This window comes from Panthera onca, chromosome A1 (genome assembly GCF_046562875.1).
Source record: "Panthera onca isolate mPanOnc1 chromosome A1, mPanOnc1 haplotype 2, whole genome shotgun sequence".
Taxonomy (NCBI): Eukaryota; Metazoa; Chordata; class Mammalia; order Carnivora; family Felidae; genus Panthera; species Panthera onca.
The window spans coordinates 67,287,539-67,310,804 of NC_138339.1; the positions used below are offsets into that span (position 1 = coordinate 67,287,539).

The 23,266-nt window shown below is 41.1% G+C and overlaps 1 protein-coding gene and 1 long non-coding RNA gene across 7 annotated transcripts in view; one reads left to right on the plus strand and one right to left on the minus strand.

Moving 5' to 3' along the window:
- Nucleotides 1-1,197, minus strand: part of APC (APC regulator of Wnt signaling pathway) — a 148,710-nt gene extending 147,513 nt beyond the window's left edge. For 5 of the 6 annotated variants that reach the window (XM_078447440.2, XM_078447451.2, XM_078447447.2 and 2 more), the window contains exon 1: nt 1,029-1,197. In XM_078447440.2, the coding sequence (XP_078303566.2) occupies nt 1,029-1,193 (165 nt within the window). In that variant the 5' untranslated portion in view covers nt 1,194-1,197. The remainder of the gene's footprint in view (nt 1-1,028) is intronic. The other variant, XM_078447426.2, reaches the window with a different exon arrangement.
- Nucleotides 1,198-1,408: 211 nt separating this feature from the next.
- On the plus strand, nt 1,409-7,637 carry LOC132681087 (uncharacterized). Its single transcript, XR_009610831.3, has 3 exons — nt 1,409-1,515; nt 2,796-2,983; nt 7,362-7,637. It is a non-coding gene; the product is annotated as an uncharacterized LOC132681087 (long non-coding RNA).
- Nucleotides 7,638-23,266: the final 15,629 nt, after the last annotated feature.

Here is a 23,266-nt window from a genome sequence, read left to right on the forward strand (position 1 = left end):
ATGGGAGAAACAGCCATGGCAACTTCCTCCACTACTACTTCAATCCTGTGGTTTGCACTTACAAACTCTGGCAAGGTACCATGTTATTCAGGACAGTTTCTTACACCATTAATTCTGAGTACCCTTGCCCCAGTAATAAAGAAAGAACTGAGACTGGCACAGCCTGAATTTTGCAAAAAATATCAGGTCTTACAGGGACTGTTAAGTAGTAACAACAATTGAGAATCCAAGAAATTTGAGAAGTTTTTAGTTTAAGCTTTTCTCCATTTTAGCCCTTTCTAAATAAAACAAAGGGCTTGTACAATACGGTATTCTAAAGCTTCACTGGGCAATTTAAGCGAACATTGGATAAAAGAATAAATCACTTAACCTTTCTTGTGCCATTACATATCTTACATTCACAAAGCCTTCCTTTTAAAAACGAACACTTCCCAATTCTTTCACTAGACCTAGAAAACTTAAGCCTCTGCCTCAAAAGTTCGGAGACCAAAGATTTAGAGATTAATTTCCATGAACAATCATTTGCATCACAGGCACCATTCTCTCCTTTGCAGTTCAATGGGCCAAGGAATCCAACTCTTCAAACCACCTCTCCTGGGGACAGGACTCCCTCATCAAGGTGAAGCTTTTTCTTTGTAACTCTCTCTATATGAGAGGCTACCGGGTAATCTTCCCAGACAGTTAAACTTTTAAAGGAAGCCAAGAGGGTCGAAACCAGGAAGATGGGGAGGCGACTAAAATAGGAGGGGCGACGACCCACCCACCTAACGCGAAAGAGAGACCGCTTGGACGCGAGAAGCTTCACCAGGAGTCGGGGAAGATGCGGAGGGCGGCAGGCGTCGCGACCCCCACCCACTGTGTGAGAATGGAGGGCTTGCAAAGCCAGGGGCCAACTGGAGGCCTGAAAGAGGGCGCGGGGCGGGGAGAGGGTGGGACGTGGAGACAAGAGAACGGCAGACTCGGGCCGAGCACCGCTAGGGTCTGGAGCAACGGTGGGGCAAAGACGCCAATGCTCACGCTTCACTCACCTGCCAGACGTTCGCCCCGCGGCCAGAAGTACGGACGCCGCCTGGGCGCTTCCTCTCCTGCGGGACACGGCCGCCGCCGCCGCCGGAGCTCCAGGACCCGAGAGTAGAGGGTGGTGCAGAAGCAGGCAAAACGGCGACCGGACCCGAGCCCAGACAGGCGTACATAGGGGGCGCCGGGCGTCCGGGAAGGCAACTGTGCTTCACCTTCCTCACCAGTAACCAACAACACTTCCCGGGAACAGCATCGTGCCAGCCTCGGCCCGCTGCTCCCCGGCCTTCTCCCGCAGCTCCCCCCAGCAGCGGCCGGGTTTCCGGCGGCCACACTCCGCCCCCTCGCTACTTGGCCTCCGCCATCTTGCTGGAGGCGGGAAGAATGTAGCGCGCTTGCGTGCGCCGAGATTGCCGGCGCTCTTCTACCCAGCAAGGAGGGGCTGAAATGCGCAGTCGCGTTGTTGCGGCGCTCAGACCCTCGCTTCTTCACGGTCCAGTATGATGTGCGTTTGCTACTTGGGAAGCCGAATCTCCGTTCACCGGACTTACTTGCCTTTCCTGAACTGTGCTGCAGCCGATTTAGTAGAACCCGTCTGCACACCCATAGTCAAGTTATTCTGCAAACACCTAGGTAGTGCCTACAATGTGATAGGTTCTAGGCCAGGTGCTGAGGGTAGATTAATAAAACCTATCTGTAGCCCAAAAGGAGCTCATAATCTAGTGAAAAAGACAGATGAACGAGTAATTCCCCAAATTCTTGTTTTGTGGCTGCGCACCACCTCCTCTCCCTTGCTCCCACTATTTTAATTCAAAGCATACTTCTTGGGAAGTCCTCCTAGTTTGTCTTACACAAACTTTATCTTTCATTACCTCTCTAGCTTAATTTCATTCAACATTAATTCAACAAATAATATTTGAGTTTCTATTATATACTTAATATTGTCCTAGGCTCCAGATTTATAGCAGTAAGAAATATATTCATGGAATTTACATTCTGGTGGGAAAGAATGGGCAATAAAGACAAATCACAGAATTAATGTTTGATAGCGATAAGGGATGGGAATGATGGGATTTGGGGGTGATGGTGGGGTTTGGAGCTGAAGGTCAAGAAAGAATTCTTGATGACATCTTTGGTGCAAAATGTGAATTTACTTAAGCATGGGGACAGGACCCTAGGGCAGAAAGAGCTGCACTGGGGTGGTGATAGATAACTGATTAAATACCTTCAGGTTGGAGGGGGGTTGGGGATAGAGTAAGTCTCTAAGGTATTTTGGAAGCAAGGTTTCCAGGACCTTGAGGGCCAGCTGCTGTTAGAAAAAAAACCTCAGTCATGAGACCTTTCACATGTAGATCAGGGGGCCATAAGCTTGGGGTATGATTGCCAGCATATACCTTGGGGGAGTTGAGATAAAGGAAGTTTCCAAAGCAATTTTTATATGTTAAAGTAGACTTAGAGGATCCTGAGGGGTCAGGATAACTTAAGCCAAGGTTCCCTTTTGCCCCTAGCAAAGTGTCATCATCGAGGCAGCTGAGGTCCTAGAAGGATGTCACTCTGCCTGTTTCAAGGACTTGTCAATGGGCAGTAGGCAATAAGGGAATTTAATTTTTCATTTGCCTTTGTTTTCCACATCACCACAGCAAGCACTTAAACCCCTGTCCTTTGCTCTTGGGTAGCCAGGGGTGTCCAAAGAATGTCACACATATCCCACCTGGCAGGGGGAGGGGGTGCTGTTAGCCTGTACTTTGCTCTCACCTTGCCCAACGTTCCCTCATCAGGAGGAGAGCAAACCACCAAAAGATGATGGCGTGAAGGACCATAATTAGCAATCTCTCTCCAGAGATGACATTTGATCTGAGGCCTGAATGACCACAGGGGCCAGGAGCCAAGAGAAGATCTGGGGCGGAGACTTCCAGGCAGAGGAAACAGCTAAAGCAGAGGCCTGAGGTGGGAATGAGACCTGCAGGTAAGAGGGACAAAGAGAATAAGTGGCATGGACAGTGGGAGGAGATGAGGTCAGGGAGAGGCAGGGGTCAAGTTGGCAAGGGCATTGAGGGCATGGTAAGAGTTGGATTTTACTACAAGGGTCCTGTCTAGCTTGTTGACACTGCCCCAACTGGTTTTCTTTTTTTTTTTTTTTTTTTTTTTTTTTTTTTTTTTTTTATTTTTTTTTATTTTATTTTTGGGACAGAGAGAGACAGAGCATGAACGGGGGAGGGGCAGAGAGAGAGGGAGACACAGAATCGGAAACAGGCTCCAGGCTCCGAGCCATCAGCCCAGAGCCTGACGCGGGGCTCGAACTCACGGACGGTGAGATCGTGACCTGGCTGAAGTCGGACGCTTAACCGACTGCGCCACCCAGGCGCCCCTGCCCCAACTGGTTTTCAAATACTAATATTTCCTGACAGCCTCATTGCTTTGCACATGCTGATCCTACTATCTTGAAGACCTTACTATTGTTTTTTATGTGTGTAGCTTGTCATCTTCCAGGTTTCAGTTGAAGTGTCACTTCAGAAAGGCCATCCTTCCTCAGCTATGTCTCCCTTCTGCTCTCTAATTAGTTTTCAGTATTGCACCTATCATTTCTTCCATGGCCCTCAACATTTTTGTTTTTCTATTTCACCTATCTCCCCACCCACCTCTCCTCTGTCACCCTAGTTTGTTCTCTGTATTTAAGAATCTGTTTGTTTGTATCTTTTTTTCTTTATTTGTTCATTTGTTTCTTAATTCCATAAGAGTGAAATCATATAGTATTTGTCTCTGTCTGACTTTGTCATTTAGCATTATACCTTCTAGGTCCATCCGTGTTGTTGCAAATGGCAAGGTCTCATTCTTTTTTATGGCCAAGTAATATTCCATTATCTATATCTATATCTATCTATCTATCTATCTATCTGTCTATCACATCTTTATCCATTCATCTGTGGATGGACATTTGGGCTGCTTGCATGTCTTGGCTATTGTAAATAATACTGCCATATACATAGGGGTGCATATATCTTTTCAAAATAGTGTTTTGCTTTCTTGAGGTAAGTAACCAGTAGTGGAATTACTGGGTCATGTGATAGTTCTATTTTTAATTTTGCGAGGAACCTCCATACTGTTTTCCAGAGTGGCTGCACCAGTTTGCATTCCCACCAACAGTGCAGGAGGGTTCCTATTTCTCCACATCCTTACCAACACTATTATCTCTTGTCCTTTTGATTTTAGCCATTCTGACAGTGTGAAGTGCTATCTCATTGTAGTTTTGATTTATATTTCCCTGATGATTAGTGATGTTGAGCATCTTTTCATGTGTCTTTTGGGCATCTGTAGGGCTACTATGGAAAAATGTCTATTCAAGTCCTCTGCCCATTTTTAATTAGATTATTTGGGGTTTTTTGATATTGTGAAGTGTAGAAATTCTTTATATATTTTGGATATTAGCTCCTTATTGGATATATCATTTGCAAATATTTTCTCTCACTCAGTAGGTTGCTTTGTCATTTTGTTGATGGTTTCCTTCACTGTGAAAAGCAGTAGTCCCAATAGTTTAATTTTGTTTTTGTTTCCCTTGCCTGAGGAGACATATCTAGAAAAATGTTTTTATAACCCGTGTCAAAGAAAGCACTGCCTATGTTTCCTTCTAGGATTTTTATGGTTTTAGGTCTCACATTTAGGTCTTTAATACATTTTGAGTTTATTTGTGTGTATGGTATAAGAAAGTGATCTAATTTCATTCTTGTGCATGTAGCTGTCCAGTTTTCCCAACACCATTCATTGAAGAGACTGTCTTTCTGCATTGTATATTCTTGCCTCCTTTGTTGTATATTAATTGACCATATATGGGTTTATTTCTGGGCTCTCGCTTTTGTTCCATTGATCCATGTGTCTGTTTTTGTGCTAGTACCATACTGTTTTGATTATTGCAGCTTTGTAGTACATCTTGAAATTTGGAATTGTGATACCTCCAGTTTGTTGTTCTTTCCCAGCATTGTTTTGGCTATTCAGGCAGGGTCTTTTGTGGTCTTAGGATTCTTTGTTCCACTTCTGTGAAAAATGTTGTTGGTATTTTGATAAAGATTGCATGAAATCTGTAGATTGCTTTGGATAGTGTGGACATTTTAACAATACTGGTTCTTCCAATCAATGAGCATGGAATATCTTTCCATATGTTTGTGTCATTTTCAGTTTCTTTTATCAGTGTCTTATGGTTTTGGGGGTACAGATCTTTCACCTCCTTGGTTAAGTTTATTCTTAGGTATTTTATTATTTTTGGTGCAATTGTAAAGGGATTGTTTTCTTAATTTTTCTTTTGCTACTTTATTATTAGTGTATAGAAGTGCAACAGATTTCTGTATATTAATTTTGCATCCCGTGACTTTACTGAATTCGTTTATCAATTTAAGTACTTTTTTGGTGGAGTCTTCAGAGTTTTCTGTATATACTATCATGTCATCTGCAATAGTGAAAGTTTACTTCTTGTTTACCAATGTGGATACCTTTTATTTTTTGTTGTTGCTGTCTGATTGCTGTGGCTAGGACTTCCTGTACTAGGTTGAATAGAAGTGGTGAAAGTAGACTTCTTGAAACATATAACCTTCTAAAACTGAATCAGGAAGAAATTGAAAATTTGAACAGATGAACTACCAGCAATGAAATTGAATCAATAATCAAAAATCTCCCAACAAATAGGACCAGATGGCTTCACAGGTAAATTCTACCAAACATAAAAGAAGAATTAATAGCTATTCTTGTCAAACTATTCCAAAAAATACAAGAGGAAGGAAAACTTCCAAATTCATTCTACAAGGCTAGCATTACCCTGATATCAAAATCAGATAAAGACTCTGAAAAACAACAACAACAACAACAACAACAGCTAACAGGCCAACATCTCTGATGAACATAGATCCAGAAGTCCTCAACAAAATATTAGCAAACCAAATCCAACAGTACATTAAAAAAGTCATTCATTACGATCAAGTGGGATTTAGTCTAGGGATGTAAAGGTGGTTCAATATTCACAAATCAATCAATATAATACATCACATTAACAAGAGAGAGAATAAAAGCCATGTGATCATCTCAATACGTGCAGAAAAAGCATCTGACAGAATACAATATTCATTCATGATGAAAACCCTCAACAAAGTAGGTCTAGAGGGAACATACCTCAACATAAAAAAGGCCATATATGAAAAACCCATAGCTAACCTCTTCTCAATGGTGAAAAACAGAGAGCTTTTCCTCTAAGATCAGGAACAAGAAAATGATATCCATTTTCACCACTTCTATTTGACATATTTTTAAATTATATATTTATCGTTTCTTTTCTGTCCCATAAATTGTGAACTCCACAAGGAGTGAAGATGTTCTGTTTATCAATGAACACCCTGTGCCTAGTACCATGCCTGGCATGGCTGGTTACTTAATATTTGTTGAATTAATGAATGTGGAAGTGTGTCAGCACCTAAAGCAATCAGTGACATACACCATTGTTTTTCACTTGTTAGTTTTTTAAATTAAATGCAAGTCATTTCCTATTTATATGTCTCCTCAACTAGGTTACAAGTAGGAACTTTAGAAAGAGAGAGGGGGAGAAAGAATACGATAGAGAAGAGTAGGTAATGGTGGGGCAGTGGGCAGATTATATTGCATATGTTTGCAGGGCTGGAAGAAAGCTTCAATTTAATGGAGCACCTATTATATGTGCTGTGCACTATGCTAAGTACTTAATCCTTACCATAACCCTGCTAGGCAGTTGTCCTTATTTTTACACATAGAAAAATTCAGAGAGATTAAGTCATTTGCCCAAGGTCACATATTAAGAGATAGTGCTGACCTGGGGCACCTGGGTGGCTCAGTCAGTTAAGCATCCAACTCTAGATTTTGGCTCAGGTCATGATATCGGGGTCATGAGATTGAGCCCTGTGTCAGGCTCCACCCTAGGCATGGATCCTGCTTAAGATTCTCTCTCTCTCTCTCTCTCTCTGTCTCTCTCTCTCTCTCCCACTACCTCCACCTCCATGTATTCTCTCTCTCTCTCTCTCTCTCTCTCTCTCTCAAAAAAAAAAAAAAAAAAGATAGTGCTGCCCCTAAAGACCATGCTCTTCCATCTAGAGAAACTGGATTTGGAGGTGGGCCTATTTGGTGATTTGACTCTGTATCATTAGCATGCTTTTGTTGGAGACTTCAGCTACAGTCATTTACAAATCCCAGTCATATTGCTATTCTTGTGTAGGCTTTCAACAAAGGGCCTGATTGGAAATTGCTGTCATTCTTTTCTTTTGGATTGGAGCAGAGCTCATTTTACCATTTCCCTTTCATGTTTTTTAAAAATTTGTATTTCTTTTTATTAATAGGTTCTATATGTTTCATCAAAGGAAAAGAAGAGATGGCGGAAAAATGGGTGTGTATCTTAAATGCTAGCTGCACCCCTTGGTTAGGCTTGTTCCTGTACAGCTAGCTCTCTCATCTAGATCCCAAAAAATGCTTTATACATCAAAGACAGTTCTCTGGCAAAGAGTGACAGGCTTACCATAACAATCACTTATCCCATTTCCTCATCAGAATTACACACCATCATTTCCCTCTAAACAGGAGAGCTGCCTCAGAATAGTTAGGGAGAACTATGAGAAAGGATGCAGCTACTATCTTATATCTGCGGCCATTCAGTCTTTATATGAGGGCAGGAATACACTATATCTCATGATAATATACACTTTCAACTTAACCCAGGTAGTCCATGTGCAAGCCCAGTAGTAGGTGGGAATACAGACTTGAGAAGTCTCACCTTCTACCCTGCTGTAGTGTAATTCTTCCTTGGAATAAATCCTGGATACAAGATGATGTTTTCAGTTTCTATGGTATTCTCTCCTCTTTCTTTTTAATGTTTTTTAACGTTTATTCATTTTTCAGAGACAGAGTGCAAGTGGGGGAGGGGCAGAGAGAGAGGGAGACACAGAATCTGAAGCAGGCTCCAGGCTCTGAGCTATCAGCACAGAGCCTGATGTGGGACTCAGACTCACAAACTGTGAGATCATGAATGACCTGAGCCACCCAGGCGCCCTGGTATTCTCTCCTCTTATGGTGATCATCTGTTATAGGCTGAACATGCTCCCACGCCCCCCCCCCCCCCCCCGCCAAATAAAAGATATGTTGAAGTCCTAATCTCCAATACTAAAGAATATGAACTTATTTGGGAATAGGGTCATTGCGTATATAATTAAGTTGAAACAAGGTCATACTGGAGTAGGATGGAGGCCTAATCCAATAGCTAGTGTCCTTATGAGACAGCCACATGAGAGAAGAGACACACAGAGTTGGAGTTATACAGTTACAAGCCAAGGAACACCAAAGATTACTGGCAAACCATGAGAACTCCCTACAGGTTTCAGAGGGAGCATGGCCCTGCCACCTTGATTTCAGACTAATAGCCTCCAGATCTGTAAGACAATACATTCCCATTGTTTTAAGTCATTGGTTTGTGGCACTTTGTTATACCAGCCCTAGAAATGAATATACCATCTTATGTATATTGCAGGGCCTGAAATACAAGAAAGGGTTGGGGATGGGCAGTGAGGAGGTCTGGGCTACTGTCTCAATTTGGCAGCACACTGGCTATGAGACCTTAGGCTAGTCATTCTACCCCACTGAGCAAGCTTCCTCCTCTGTATGAAGGGATAATGACAGCCGCTCTGCCTACCTCAGAGATCTGCAGTGATAACTAACAAGTATTCCTCTAGAAATGCTGTGACCAAGATGGCCTGACAGCTACTGAGAAACAATTATGTAAAAGTCAGGATTCCTGCCATGGGGAATTTCATTTCAGAGTCTGACTGAAAGGCACCTTCCCATAACATAATTTGCACAGGCCAAGTGTGTGGTTTGGATCTGATAGACTATTGATGTTGAAAGGAGGAAGGATCACTGTGGACTAGGATGGAGAAGAGAACCTTCATGAAGGATCTGAGCTGAAAAGTGTTTATTAGAAGACTACTGGATACCTGCAGGATGTTCAGGGACAGTACTCAACATTAGGCCTAGAAGTGGTCTCAAGAAGCCTCCCCGGCACCCACTGCTGGGTACAGACACCAAAACTAGGACCACCAATACCACTTGCCTTGACACTGGCTGACGCCACTTCTACCTGGAAACAAGATAGAGTCTCTATTGCTGCCACTACTCTCACTAGAAAAGAGGGTCACCATGACTTCACTACACTTGCTTTCAGTCAGAAGCTTGGGGGCAAATGATTCACAGAGCCCAGTCATATGTTAGCCCTCTAGCTCAAGGCTGACCAATAGATATATAATGCAAGCCACAAACATAATTCTAAATTTTCTAGTAGCTACATTAAAAAAATCATAGAAAAAAGTGAAATTAATTTTAATACTATATTTTATTTAACCCAGTGTATCCAAAATATTATCATTTCAACATGTGACGTTAGCTGCATTTCAAGTATTCAATAGCTATGTGGCCAATGGCTGTCAGATTTCCCAGCCCATCTCATTATGCAAATTAAGACAATGATTTCTGATAAATTTTACTTTTGTGCTCATAATTTTTCTTTAATCAATAAGAATTTTTTTAATACATTGCCTTATGGTCACAAACATAAAATCTAATAGATTAAATTCAATTTGTTTCTAGCAGAGATGTATGATAAGATTATTAATAAGAGACTTACAGACACTCACTTCTGGTTAAGTTGGAGTAACAAGTACCACATACACACCATGCTTTAAAACACCCCCAAACTGGGCACAATATGTGAAGCAATGTTTTTTGAGGCCCTGGACACTGGGCAATAAAGAACAGTGAGTCCTAAGAGACAGGAAACAAATGTCTTAGATGCTTCTCTTGCTCATTTGTTCTGAGGAAGCCAGCTCCCATGTTGTGAGCTGCTCTATGGAGAAGCCCATGTGGCATGGAACTGAGAATGTCTCTGGCCAAAAGCCAGTGAGGTACTGAGGTTTTCATTCTAACAGTTCGCAAGGAATGCAATACTGCCAACAATCATGTGAGCGAACCTGGAAGCGGATCCTCCTCCAGTCAAGCATTTAGAGGACACCACAGCCTCAGCTAACACCCTCATGGGAGATCTTGAGCCACAGGCAGCCACATAGACCATGCTCAACTCCCTGACATATAGACTGTGAAATAATAGCTGTTTCTTGTTTTAAGCTAAGTCTTACAATGATTTGCTATTTAGCAATAGATGAATATAGGAAGACAGACATGCAGTATGAATTCCATTTCTAACACTACTGGAATTGGTCAAAGAGCAGGCTTGAAAATCTCTCATTGCATGACCAGTTACACATTTTCATTCTTTTCCTTCTATTTCTTGTACCTGCTTTAACTTTTCATTCATAATAGAATAAAATGCCCTTCCTCTAAGCTCCACCTATTCCTTAAATCTTTCCAACTAAAGTGACTGAATGTAATAAAGTAAGTAGCCAGAGATGCTGTGCTTTTCCATCTAATGACAGAAAAAAAGCAAATACTCCATCTGGGTGAAAATTGATAATTAACCATATCCAATTCCTGGACATCTGGCTTTTAAATGAAACAGAACATAGTAATGTCTGTTTCCCAGGGCATTCTTTTACCGAAAATGCTATTTATTCTTCTAGTCTTTGAAAGGACAGCACCAATGTAATTTTAAATATTAAGTTACCAAGGATTTGTCTCATTTTTTTTTCATACTACCTTAGTGCTATATATTTATTGCAGAAAATTTGTAAACTACAGAAAATCACAAGAAGAAGGAAAAAATTTTCACCATCTAAGATAATTGTTAACATTTTGATGACTATCTTTTCAGATTTGAGTACAAAAATAAAAGGCATTTTGGAATAACAATTTTTCTCCCTCAACAAATCTTCTTTAAAAAAAAAACCCAACAGATAATTTTAATGAGTGAAATTTGCTGAAGAACACCAAATCATTTTTTCCACTGAAATTCACCTGCATTTCCTCATGTGGTTTATGGTGTGGCTGATGACACTGATATTTCAGCCCTGATAACCAATCTGAATAGCTCAGGGAAGGATCCCATACAGTCAAAGCAGTTCTGGCAGCATATTGAGAGTAGTGTGGTCCAGGGAAACAACATATGTTTGCACTCTCCCTTCGTGTTGCCACTGCTGCCCCAGAATTTGTGGCGGAGGAGGGATTCATAAATGTGCATCCGGATCCTTAATGGGCTAGAGCCAGCTCAAAGAAGTGCTAGAGACCTGACTGTTAAATTTTAGGAATTTCCTAAACTGATTATTAAACACAGTTATTAAAAATTAAATGATATAAACTTACAATTAAATTACATTCAAAACAAAGGTAATAAATACTCAAAACTCATTGCTTTTTAATCATTTTACTACATTTGACTATTACCTATGTGCCTGGCATTGTTTCTATCAATTTATTCTGTGTGGTGGAGATACTATTTAATGGTTTGACGGGGCACATCTCTTTGTCATGTGTATCAGTAATTCATTTATTTTTATTGCAGTATTGGATTGCAGTATATAATGCTATGGTTTGTTACCATTCATGGGCCGAAGAACATTTGGGTTGCTTTTAGTTTGGAATGATTATGAACAATTACACTTGGTTTGTTTGTTTGTTTGTTTGTTTGTTTAAATACTTTCTTTAAGATTTTATTTTTGGGGCGCCTGGGTGGCTCAGTCGGTTGGGTGTCTGACTTCGGCTCAGGTCATGATCCTACAGTTCGTGGGTTTGAGCCCCATGTTGGGCTCTGTGCTGACAGCCTAGAGCCTGGAGCCTGCTTCAGATTCTGTGTCTCCCTCTCTCTTTCTGCCCCTACCCCGCTCTCACTCTGTCTCTCTGTCTCTCAAAAATAAATAAACCTTAAAAAAAATTGTAAAGATTTTATTTTTAAGTATCTCTGCACCCAGTATGGGGCTTGAACCCGCAACCCTGAGATTAAGAGTTTCATGCTCCACCGACTGAGCCAGGCAGGCACCACCTAAAGACTCTTTTTTAAGAGCAGTTTTAGGCTCACCACCAAATTGAGAGTGAGGTACAGAGATTTCCCATATACTCGCTGCCCCACCATACATGATCATATTATTATTATCAACATCAATCACCAGAGTGGTACATTTGTTATCAGGTATGAACCTACAGTGTCATGTCACAATCTCTCAAAGTCTATAGTTTACTTTAGGGTTCACTGTTGGTGTTGTACATTCTATGGGTTTGGATAAATGCATAATAACATACATCCATATTATAATACCATACAGAGTATTTTCACTGCCCTAAAAATCTTGTATGTTCTGCCTATTCATCCCTATACCCCAAGCCACTGCCACCCCACTCCTGGCAATCACTGATGTTTTATTGTCTCCATAGGTTTGCCTTTTCTAGAATGTCATATAACTGGGATCATATAGAATGTAACATTTTCAGATTGACTACTTTCACTTAGTAATATGCATTTAAGTTTTCTCCATGTCTTTTCATGGCTTGCTAACTCATTTCAAGTTCTAAATAATTATCTGTCTGTGTTATAGTTTATTCATCCATTTACCTACTGATGTATATTTGGTTGCTTCCAAGTTTTGGCAATTATGAATAAGCTGCTGTAAACATTTGTGTGCAGGTTTTTGTGTGGATGTAAGTTTTCAATTCCTTTGAGTAAATCCAAATTGTATGATGAGAGTATGTTTAGTTTTGTGAGAAATTGCCAAAATGTCTTCCAAAGTGGCAGTGTCATTTGCATTCACATCAGCAGGAATGAGAATTCCTGTTACTCCACATCCTTGTCAGTGTTTAATGTTGTTAGTGTTTTGGATGTTAGTCTTTCTAAGATCTAAGAAATCTTGCCTAACTCAAGGGCACAAAATTCTGCTCCTATGATACCTTCTAGAAGTTTTACAGTTACAAGTTTAATATTTGTCTCTATAATCTATTTTTGCATTTGATACAAAAGAGGTTCTCTCTCTCTTTTCCTTCCTTTCTCCTTCCTTCCTTCCTTTCTTCCTTCCTTCCTTCCTTCCTTCCTCCCTTCCTTCCTCCCCCTCTCTCTTCTTTCTTTCTTTTTCTTTTTCTCTTTGTTTTTCTTTTGCATCTGTATGTCCAGTTGCTCCAGCATCATTTATTGAAAAGATTATTGTTTCTTCATGGAATTGTCTTTGCATCTTTGTTGAAAAGTCAGTTGACCATATGTATGTATATGGGTTATGTTAGAATTTTTAAATAAGACCTTCTCTGTCAGAGACTATGAATGACTGTTTTCTGGGGGAGGAAAGGGGTAACTCAGAAGGCCATAAACACTATTCTCACCCTCCCAGGTTTTAGTAAATTCTTGAAGCAGGAAAGTTGGAGGAAGGCTCAGGCCTAGGCTTCCTTTACTGTGAACTGGAGGAGACAGGCAAGTTTTTGGTTGATTACTAAATGCCCTGCTTATAATATATCTTATATGCCTGCATACAAGGGCAATCCTAAATATAAGGAGACTCCTCATTTTTTTCAGTAAGATACTTTTAATTTTTATTTATTGTTTAGAGAGAGAGAGAGCGAGAGAGAGAGCACGAGTGGAACAGAGGGGCAGAGGGAGAGGGAGAGAGAATCTTAAGCAGGCTCCATGCTCAGTGCAGAGCCTGATGTGAGGCTCCCTCTCATGACTGTGAGATTATGACCTGAGCCAAAATAAAAAGTCTGAGGCTTAAATGACTGAGCCACCCCAATAAAATAATTTTTAAAGAAGTTCTTTAGGCCAACTTGAATGTAATATATACTTCTAGAGATATAGAAAAAAACAGTCAAATGTCTCTTTTTGAAAACTTTGTTATAATTAACAATTATTTAAAAAATCTATATTGTATAGTGTGATATATAAATTTAGGAATGTTGCTTTTTTTACTCTCAGTTATCAGGACATAGTTTCACTTAAGTTTTTTACATGTATATTTATCAGACTCTTTGCCAATACTATAACTAGTTCTTGTGTCATCTAACCTAGTTTTTTCCAGAGCATGTCAGCAGCTCTGTTATGTGAAACACCATACTATGTGAATCTCTGCATGAAGCTGTCTTCAGCAATTTTATCACAAGCCACAAGCACCTATTTGCATAACATTAGAGTAGTTGACATTTTTATTCATTCTATACTCATGCATTTGTAATTCCTACCTCATAATTATTTACAGTGGGTATCTTTTTAAAGAAAATATATCTAGGAATTTTATTGTGCCTCTTCCAGTCTCCCTATCAAGAAGGATGGCAATAGAAAGGGGGAGCAAGCTAAGGCACTAAAAACCCTAAGACTCACAGTGCAGGGATTGTGCAAATGGGGAACTGAGGAACAGGGATTGATAAATGGGGTTGAATCAACTCCTAGGAATGCCTTCATGGGGCAGGAGAAAGGTGAAGCATTCTTGGCTGCAGGGTGATAAGGAGAGTTTGGAGTTCCTGGGGGCTTTGCTCCTTACCTGATGGGGCAAAGCTGGATTCAGAATTAAGAGTCTCACCAGTATTCCCCAGCAGTAGAACTTGTCAAAGGGCTTATGTTTTGATGGCTCATTTGTAAGTCCTGGGATTTATTCCTGAGCTCTGACTTGGAGACCTTCAGATAGCCTTATGAAATGGAAAGCTGTGAGTATCTGGCTGTTTGCTTATGAATCCATGGATGGCAACTTAGTACCTCTGTTCACGTTCCTAGAGAGAACAAGAAAAGGTTTCCTGTGGACTAAAGTCACTTTGCCTTCTGAAGTTCTTCATATTGCCCTTTGGAAAATCACTTGTTTGTAAAGCTGAGCTCACATGGGTCCCCTCAGTGTCTTGTGTCCGGATTCTTGCCCTGTCCCATCTTCCCTGTGTCCTGTAGGAATGTGTCTTTGTGTGTGTCTATGTGTGTGAATGTGTTTTCCCCACTAAATCATGAGCCCCTAGATGACGAGGCCCTTCCACAGACAGACTAAACATCATGCTAGCTGGCAGAGGAGAAATATTTAGCGTCCATCTCCACTATCACAGAGTAGATGATGACTGTGAATTCAGAGCTGAGAGTGGATAAATTGGTAACTAGCACAGCATCTCATGCCTGAAAAGTTCAGGCTTCCTTCTCTGCCTTCTCAACCGAAGTCAATCTTCCTGGAGACAGGGAATTTTTTCAGTGTTCCCAGCCCTCACTGTATATACTGGGGTAGAGCCCTGCCCTAGGGCACGGGGTTGTGTGTTGGGGACAACAAAGAAAGTCCCGTCACTAAAAAAAGGGAGTAGCAGTAGCATCACTAGATGCTGTGTTCTTGGTGGAGGTTGGGTGCTGGTGTGGATTCTGTTGCTGTTTGCAGACAAAAGCTCTTATGTCTGCAAAGAGATAGGGGGCCACCTCCTAGTTCTACTTTGTATGTAATGAATTCAGTCAGGTGGATGTTGAAAATTTTGTTCTTGAGCTGCTCAGCTGAGAATCATTGAGGTCACATGTAGCGGCCTCTCTCTTAGGCATGTCCAGTGATGCCACAGACATGACAGTAAAGTCTTGAGATACTGTGCATATAAGCAGACCGGTGGTAAGGCAGGTGTCATTGCTATTACCGGTCATCTGCATAACATTACCCAGTGCTGGGTGGGGGATAGGTGGGCAGTGGTGAAGGTGGGAGGAAGCCCCAAGTGTTCTGTGCCTCCAGCTATGGAGACCAAAGATACTTCATGAGGCTCCCACAGAACTGCCAGTAAGTAGGTGTAGGCTGTCCCAGGATAACCACTCCAGGAAACATAGCTCCCGTGACACTTGAGGGTCTTCCAGACTATACCTCTATTCCTCTAGCCTAGCTAGCTTATTCACTTTTGAGCAAAGGGGATCCTCCAGGCCTCAGTGTCCCTCGCTAGCCCCCATTCTCACATACTAAAAGCACCCAGGCCTAGTTCCCAGATCATAATTTTCTATTCCAAGAGCACCTTGGGGAGAAATTGCTTGGAAAGCGATGGGTCAGAGGTGCTGAAATTATTAATGCTCAAAGACGTGTCTGTTGCTGCCCCTTTGCCCATAGAAAAGAAGCTGAGATCAGCGAGAACAAATTGCTGCATGAGTCATCAGATACTGGAGAAAATGATAGAATTTGAAGCTTCAAAGATCTGCAAGCCCAATTAAAAACACACAAGATTTCACTAGGAATACTTTTAGAATTTAGATTTTAACTATTATTACTAAGAATAAGAATAGTATTTTAAAATATGGTACTTGAGTGCAATTAGATTTTTTGTTTTATTTGTAAGCCTGCTTACAAACCTATCTGCTGCTTGTGTTTGAAGGAGTAGTTCGAAAGTTACTCGATTTTGAAATAAAGAGCAGGCTGGGTTAAGATAATATACCTTTTTAATATCTCCAAATAGTAGAAAAGAGTCAATGAAAGAATCTGGAAAGAAGAGAGCAAAAGAGGGGCACCTGGGTGGCTCAGTCGGTTAAGTGTCTGACTTCAGCTCAGGTCATGACTCACACTTAGTGGGTTGGAGCACTATGTTGTGCTCTGTTGACAGCACAGAGACTGGAGCCTGCTTCAAGTTCTATGTCTCCCTCTCTCTCTGCCCCTCTCCTGCTGTTCTGTCTCTGTCTCTGTCTCTCTCAAAAATAAAATAAAACATTAAAAAAAAAAAAAGGAAGAGAGCAAGAGAGTTTAGCTGAGACTGTTTGCTGCCCCCCACCCCCCAGGCTTTCTTCCCACCTTCCCCCACCCCCTTCTCCTGCCGACACCTCTCCCTTTTCTCTGTAGGGGGTAGAGACTGGTAGATAAGCTTAGTAACCCTAAAGCAGAGGGTTTGACCCTCTTTGGAACCCAGAGTGGAAATGGGAGTGTGGCAGGGGAAGCAGAGAGAAGGCTGGAAACAGTGCTCGGAGCCTGAACGTGGAGCTCTCCATGGAGTTTCCAGCAGAGGGCAGGGGTCCTCTTGCCTTGGGCAAGGTGACCCTATAGTGCAGGATCTTGGGAGGGTAGCCCAAAGGATCAAGATGAGGTCCAGTCTCCAAGCTTCACTACAGACAGGAGGCACTGAATGGTGGTGGGGGTGGTAGACTTTATTACATTAAGACAACAGACTGCAAATTATTCAGCTGCAAAACTGTGAAGCAAAGACAGGGGCATCTGGGGCACAATCAGACCCTTCCTTGCTGTTCTCCCCCTGCACCCAGACACAGCTTGAGGGGTAAGAGGAGAATCCTTGTGGATGGAAAACACCTCTGATGTTGAATGTGAGCTCCAAATGGATTGAGCTCAAGTCTTTTATTTGACTGAATATTCACTCCAAGAGGCTAACTTTGAAACTGCAATGAAAGTGACAAGATTGAGTCTCTCCCCCTCATTGAAACTGGAGATTTTAGAGTTAAATCTAATTCATTTATAGAGAAATAAGCTAACTTGAGTTGAGTTGTTTGTTGACTGTGAATTTGAAATCCATTGCACTATCATAGTCTCCCTTTGAAGTCCTAAGCCACGCACCTGGTATGAACAGGTATATGACTCAGGTGTGAACTCAGTAAAACAGTATGGGCAGTGTCTGTGGGTTCTGTAGTCCACACTTGGAGCCCTTGGGCACATTTCACCCATCTGAGCATCTGGCTCAGAGTCTCCAGAACTTTTCAACTTGCCCCAGATGACAATAGCCCAATGATGACCTAGCTTCTTCAGAGGCTAGGATACATTATACTTCCCACCAATTATCTTTATATGACAAAAAAAAAAAAAAAATGAATAACACTCATTACTCACTTATGGTATGCTAAGTGCCAGTCTGTAAATAATATGTTGGAAGACAGGAACTTCCTTCAGGAAGCTCAATGAGGGAAACAAGGAGATAAGACATCAGACTTGTAAACGCATCCTAATAAAAGCATTTGCTAAATAATCCAGGCCAAATCTCTCAAATAACAAACTGCTTTTCCCTCTCCTTTGGTGACTAAGAGGACAGTGACAAAGAGCAGCAAAGGGGCAGGGTGTAAAATCAGGGGCAAGATGGGGCAATGAGTAAAGTTGGAGGCGTCAAAGCAGGAATGTCATAACTGTAAAGATGAAGAAACAGCTGTATCAGCATTCGCCCTAGCAAGCTACTTGTCTGATTCCCCTTCTCCATCTGGTTTCCTCCTCTACCATCAGCCAAACTCACAGCATTGCCAATGAGAATTCTCCCCTGCTTCAAGTCTCATTTGACCTGCGGGAGAGTCCAATGGGGTGAAAGCTGTAAGGGAGAGGGGCCTGCAGGTGTAGGGCAGTGTCAATGTGGCTTAGGAGGGCAGCAGTAAGAGGTGGGAGGGGCTCGTTGAGTGGATGGGAAGGCAGGGAGGTGCTGAGAAAGAAAGGCATTATTTCCTTTCTAGTGGAAGGAACAATAGGCCTTAAGAAAATTATTATTTAAGGTAGAAGTGTCTTCTATTACAGGGCTCTGTCTTTTCTCCTGCATTAGTTCCCCACTCCCCCTCCCCCCAACCTAGAGAGACTAATCTACTATTCTGAGGAGGAAGAGTTCAGTTATCTTCCTAAAAATACTTTATGCTGGGACATGCAATGGAGGTCATTGTAAAATACAATAGCCTCATCTCTTCATTTGTATGCAATTTCCTTTCTTGAGTAATAGGTCTTTTCAAATAGAGTTTGCTTTGGTCTAATCCTTTAAAATGTCCCTGCCACTAAGCAATAATGTGAGTACAAAGGTGAGTACCCATTAATTCTAAAATTGATTCTATTTATTAAATGTTTTACTTTTTTTTCAAATGCTTACTGTGGTAATACTTATGTTTCAAACCCCTGTACTGACTCAGGCTGTCTTAGTAAGACAGGAATAGCATAGCATTAAATTAATTTCCACAGCAACTAATATCATAAACACCAGATTATGGCTTTGTTACAAAATGTAGCAGATGGGAGAAAGAGCTGAGAAAAACAAAGCTCCCTTCAAAACATGATATTTTTAAAACAGTTTTTTAAAACTGATAGTGAAAGGAATACCAAATAGTAGCTTCAAAGTTGCATAACATTTACCTAAATTTCTTATTTACTTCCAAGAATTGTGGTTAGGACTCAAATCTTATTTCACAAATGAGCTCATAGAGGTTGTGCAAGATTGACGTAGAACTTTTTGGTAAAATCTCCCCATAGGGAGTTATTCAGATGTATCGTTTCTAGGTGTATTACCCCCGGATCTGTTACAGATTGTCTTTTTAGGTGTCAAATAAAGATGCTGGACTTGCCTTTAGTAAGGGAACCAAATGGCCTGTTTGGGTACCAGAGTTTAATTTGTCTGAGGCTGAGTTTGGAGAGATGTGATGCCCACCATTTGCTGCTGGAGGAAGGCAGAAAGGAGCAGGAGGTGGCGGGTGGGGGGGGGGGGGGGTTAGATGGGGCGAGGGCTATGTTACTTAGAACAACCAAATCCTGACACTAGGAATTTAAGAAAGGCAGCCCTGGAGAGCACAGAACTCCTCTGTGTTTTCTGAAACAAGGGAGAGAAGCCAGCTCTCCAATGGCCTCTTGTCTTGGACTTAAAACTTGCAGAGAGAGGGCTGCATGGAGGACAGTGGGATGGGTGGGTTTAATCTCCCAGTTCTGCCACCAGCTCCTCAGCTGGAAGCTTTTTCTTTGGATTTAGGGTCCCCAGGGTGGGGTCATCCAGAGCAGCTCTTGGCTGAAACTACAGAGCATCAGCTGGATCAAAGTGATTTTGAAAATTGAGGCAAATGGTCTAAATAGTTCTATCAAAATTGTCCTTTTGCTCAAACATACAGCTGGCTGAAGCAAAAGTGGTCTTTTTGGCTTATCTTAGGTGACAATAAAAATTATTTGCATCATTGGTAGGTATAGATGAGAGTTAAGATAATTCTTTTGGAAAAGTATATTAATATAGATGAAGCTGCTAGAATACATTTAACCATAATGTTTACTAAGAGCGAAAGACAATGTCCAAGCTGTCCAAAAGACAGCTTCTGATGGTAAAATTATAGAGCGAAGTGTGAAATGTGCACATATCTCAACCTCAAGGGTAAGAGTCATAATAGTGACTTACTCCCCTGGGTTGACAGGAGGCATGTGATATCCCGGATAAAAGGGCAGGTCTTTGAGCCAATCAGTGCCTCCAACTTACTCAGAATCTCATAGCATCTTTTTTTTTTTTTTTTTTTTCTTCAAGTTTTCTATCTTGGTTTATTTGGCTTAAAGCTAATGTCAAACAAGGTATATTCTAATCTGTAGCAAAAGAGTCAAACTCTGGACCTATGGAGTCCATGCTAATGCAAATTACTCACATTCACATCTTGCCCTTCCATTAAGTACTAGAGTGACAAAGCCTGACATAGTTGGCAAGACAATGAAGGGCCTGCCCAAAAGAATGTCCTGCTTCAGGCTCCACCAAGGACATTTCTTCAGTGGAGCATACCAGCTGCCACAGGAGAGCAGAAGCAGAGTCTGTACCAATGAGTCTAGAACCTACACTTTCCAATTTGAAAGTACATTGGTCTTTGTTGAGAGGTCACTGTAAAACTGTTTATTGTGAAGTTCTCATGGTAAAAGAAAAATAGAATCTCTTTTCACCAGAAAAAAAAAATGTTCATAATAAACAGGATACACTTAGAAATGGTTTTTATTGTGGAAGATTGAGCAGTTTAAGGTTAGCATTATCTTAATTTAAATATCTATAAAATGAGCTTCATCATTTGTACATTCAATGACTCTAGCTGATTTTCCCAAAATACATCACATAGGCCAACATTCCCACCATGCTAAGAATAGGAACAAGCTGTTAGTAACAGAGAGGGGTTGCTGAGAACCGGAGCTGCCAAGACTGAATGATTAAAAATGATCCTGAGTTGAAAAAAGCAGAGATCTCCCCCACTCAGTTATATGATAACATCTACAACAGTAGCACAAACACTTCTATGATTTACAATAAAAATGGCAGAGTTTCTTAGGCCCGGGGACTTACAAAATAAATTCTCCTCCCATACTGGAGCCATAGTGGGACAGGTGCAGCTCTCTTGCCCTATGGCTTTTTCAAAAGCAGCTAATTGATTGTTTAAATATGCCATGTATTTCTTGTTTCTAATAAAGTAAAAGGAAACCTTATTATAAAGAGAATGTTGATTAGCTGTTCCTCATCTCTGGTGTAAATAGGAAGATGGGAATAGGGTTCAACTTCATTAGAAGGGGTTCAGAGTAGGAAGAATGTCTTGAATCCAGGAGCTGTGCAGCACAGAGCAGATCCTGATGAATACGCTTTTCCTGTCCCTGGAGAACTCACAGGGATGATGGGGGATACATCTGAGGATAGAACCCGCAGGCACAATATGGCATACATTTGGGGGAAGGGAGGAGGGGGTGATAAGTGTAGTAATGGACTCAGGAATGCAAAATATTAGCTATGGAATAACAGGTTGTTCAGTTGCTAAGGAATCCTAAAAATAGGGATGAGGGACCAGCTGAGAGCAGTGGGGACGAGTGAATACTTCTGTGGGTCTCACTGGGCAGCCGAGGCCTGAGCAAGGCAGTGCAGAAACGCAGCAATGAGCATGGCAGCCAAGTGTGAATCCCAGTTATCTTGTAGAGGTATTCCTGGCAGTCGCCCTGCTTCCTTGCAACTCTGGCCAGACCCAAGTACGTACAACTCTTGGACTCACAGTAAGGGTTGGAGGCTCAGTTCCCAAGGGGAAGAACAGGGGTCTACATTTGCACAGCCCTACTCCCACCCTCATCTACCTTCCAAACTAGTTCTCCTGCTTGGGAAGATGTTGGATAACAGACTCAACCTATCTTCCCACAGTGTGCAAATCTGACCATCAGGGAATGGATGAGAGGAAGCTAAGTGGAGAGGAGCAGGATGGATGATGTTATTTGGGAGCAATGCAGTTTTTGTTTTCATTCTGAATAGGTTGACCTTTCTGGTCTGATGATTTTTAGTCTGATGATACCCTCAAAATGTTTTAAATAAATTTCACTGCATAGCAAATAAATGGAGAAACTCTCTAGGGAATAACATGCCGGAAATTTGCCTGCACATTTTCTGCGTCCTCATGCTGATAGGCTATCAGTGCTGTGCTACTTGTTTTCTCTAAGAGAAGTGCCATTAGAGATTGTGGTTTTCATCTGTTGTTTCCTTGCTTGGTGAGGTTTAAAAAATGTTCTTATGTTGTTATAACAAAGGCTTTGCTCACCAGTTTATTTTTCTTTTATTGATGATAAAACATGGTACAAATGATATTTGGTTGCTGTGTTGACACCAGGCAGATGGTGGGAAAATGGAGAGAAGAGAGGGGGAGGGCATCAGCTGAGAAATGGAAACCTAGCTCTCCTCTTCTGAGTAGGTGTGGCTATAGGACACAGCAGGTTGTATTCATGTTCTCTCAATCCCTCTGATGCCTTTTTTTTTTTTTTTTTTTTTTTAACTGGCTCTCAGGAAGAGAGCTCAGGACTGTTTACACAGATTCCTACTTTATTATTATTAGTTTGTGGGCCTGGACACTAAGTAAGTGACTTTCTGTTAATGGAGTTTAATCACAAAGGACATTCTAATGAAAAAATAATCTTTCTCTAAACTTTCATTAAGATTCAGTCTTTAGCTAAGTCAGTATCTTATCTTCTCCTGGAAGTTCTGTTAAATTCAAAAAGCAATAAAAGAAATATTTGGTAGGGAAGAGCTATTTTATATCATTATTAGACATTATTACCTTATAATATGATGACTAGTTGATAGGGTAGAGGACATGGAATAGGATTTTTTTAATCTTAAAATTTAAGTATAATTTAAATGTTATCTCTTTTAGTGTAAAGTTCTGTAAGTATTGACAAATACAAATAGTCATGTAACCATCACTATAATCAGAATATAAAATAATTCCATCACACCAAAAAATTCCTTCACATCCCTTTGTGTCAAACCTTTCTCTGTTCCTTAACAGTTATTGATCTGTTTTCTGTTTCTGTATGTTTGCTTTTTCCAGAATATCATATAAATAGGCTCATACAGTAATATAGCCTTTTAAATCTGGTTTTAGTTGCTTAGCATAATGCATTCGAGATTCATCCATGGTATTTTATACTTCAATAATTTGTCCCTTTTTATTTCTGAGTAGTATCTCATTGTATGGATGTAATAGATTTTCTTTCTTTATTCCCTAAAGGACTGCTACAGACTGAATTGCGTCCTTCCAAAAGTCATATGTTAAAACTCTAACCCCCAATGAAACAGTATTTAGAGACAGAGCCTTTAGGAGATAATTAAGGTTACTGAGATCATAAGGGTGGGGCCCTAATCT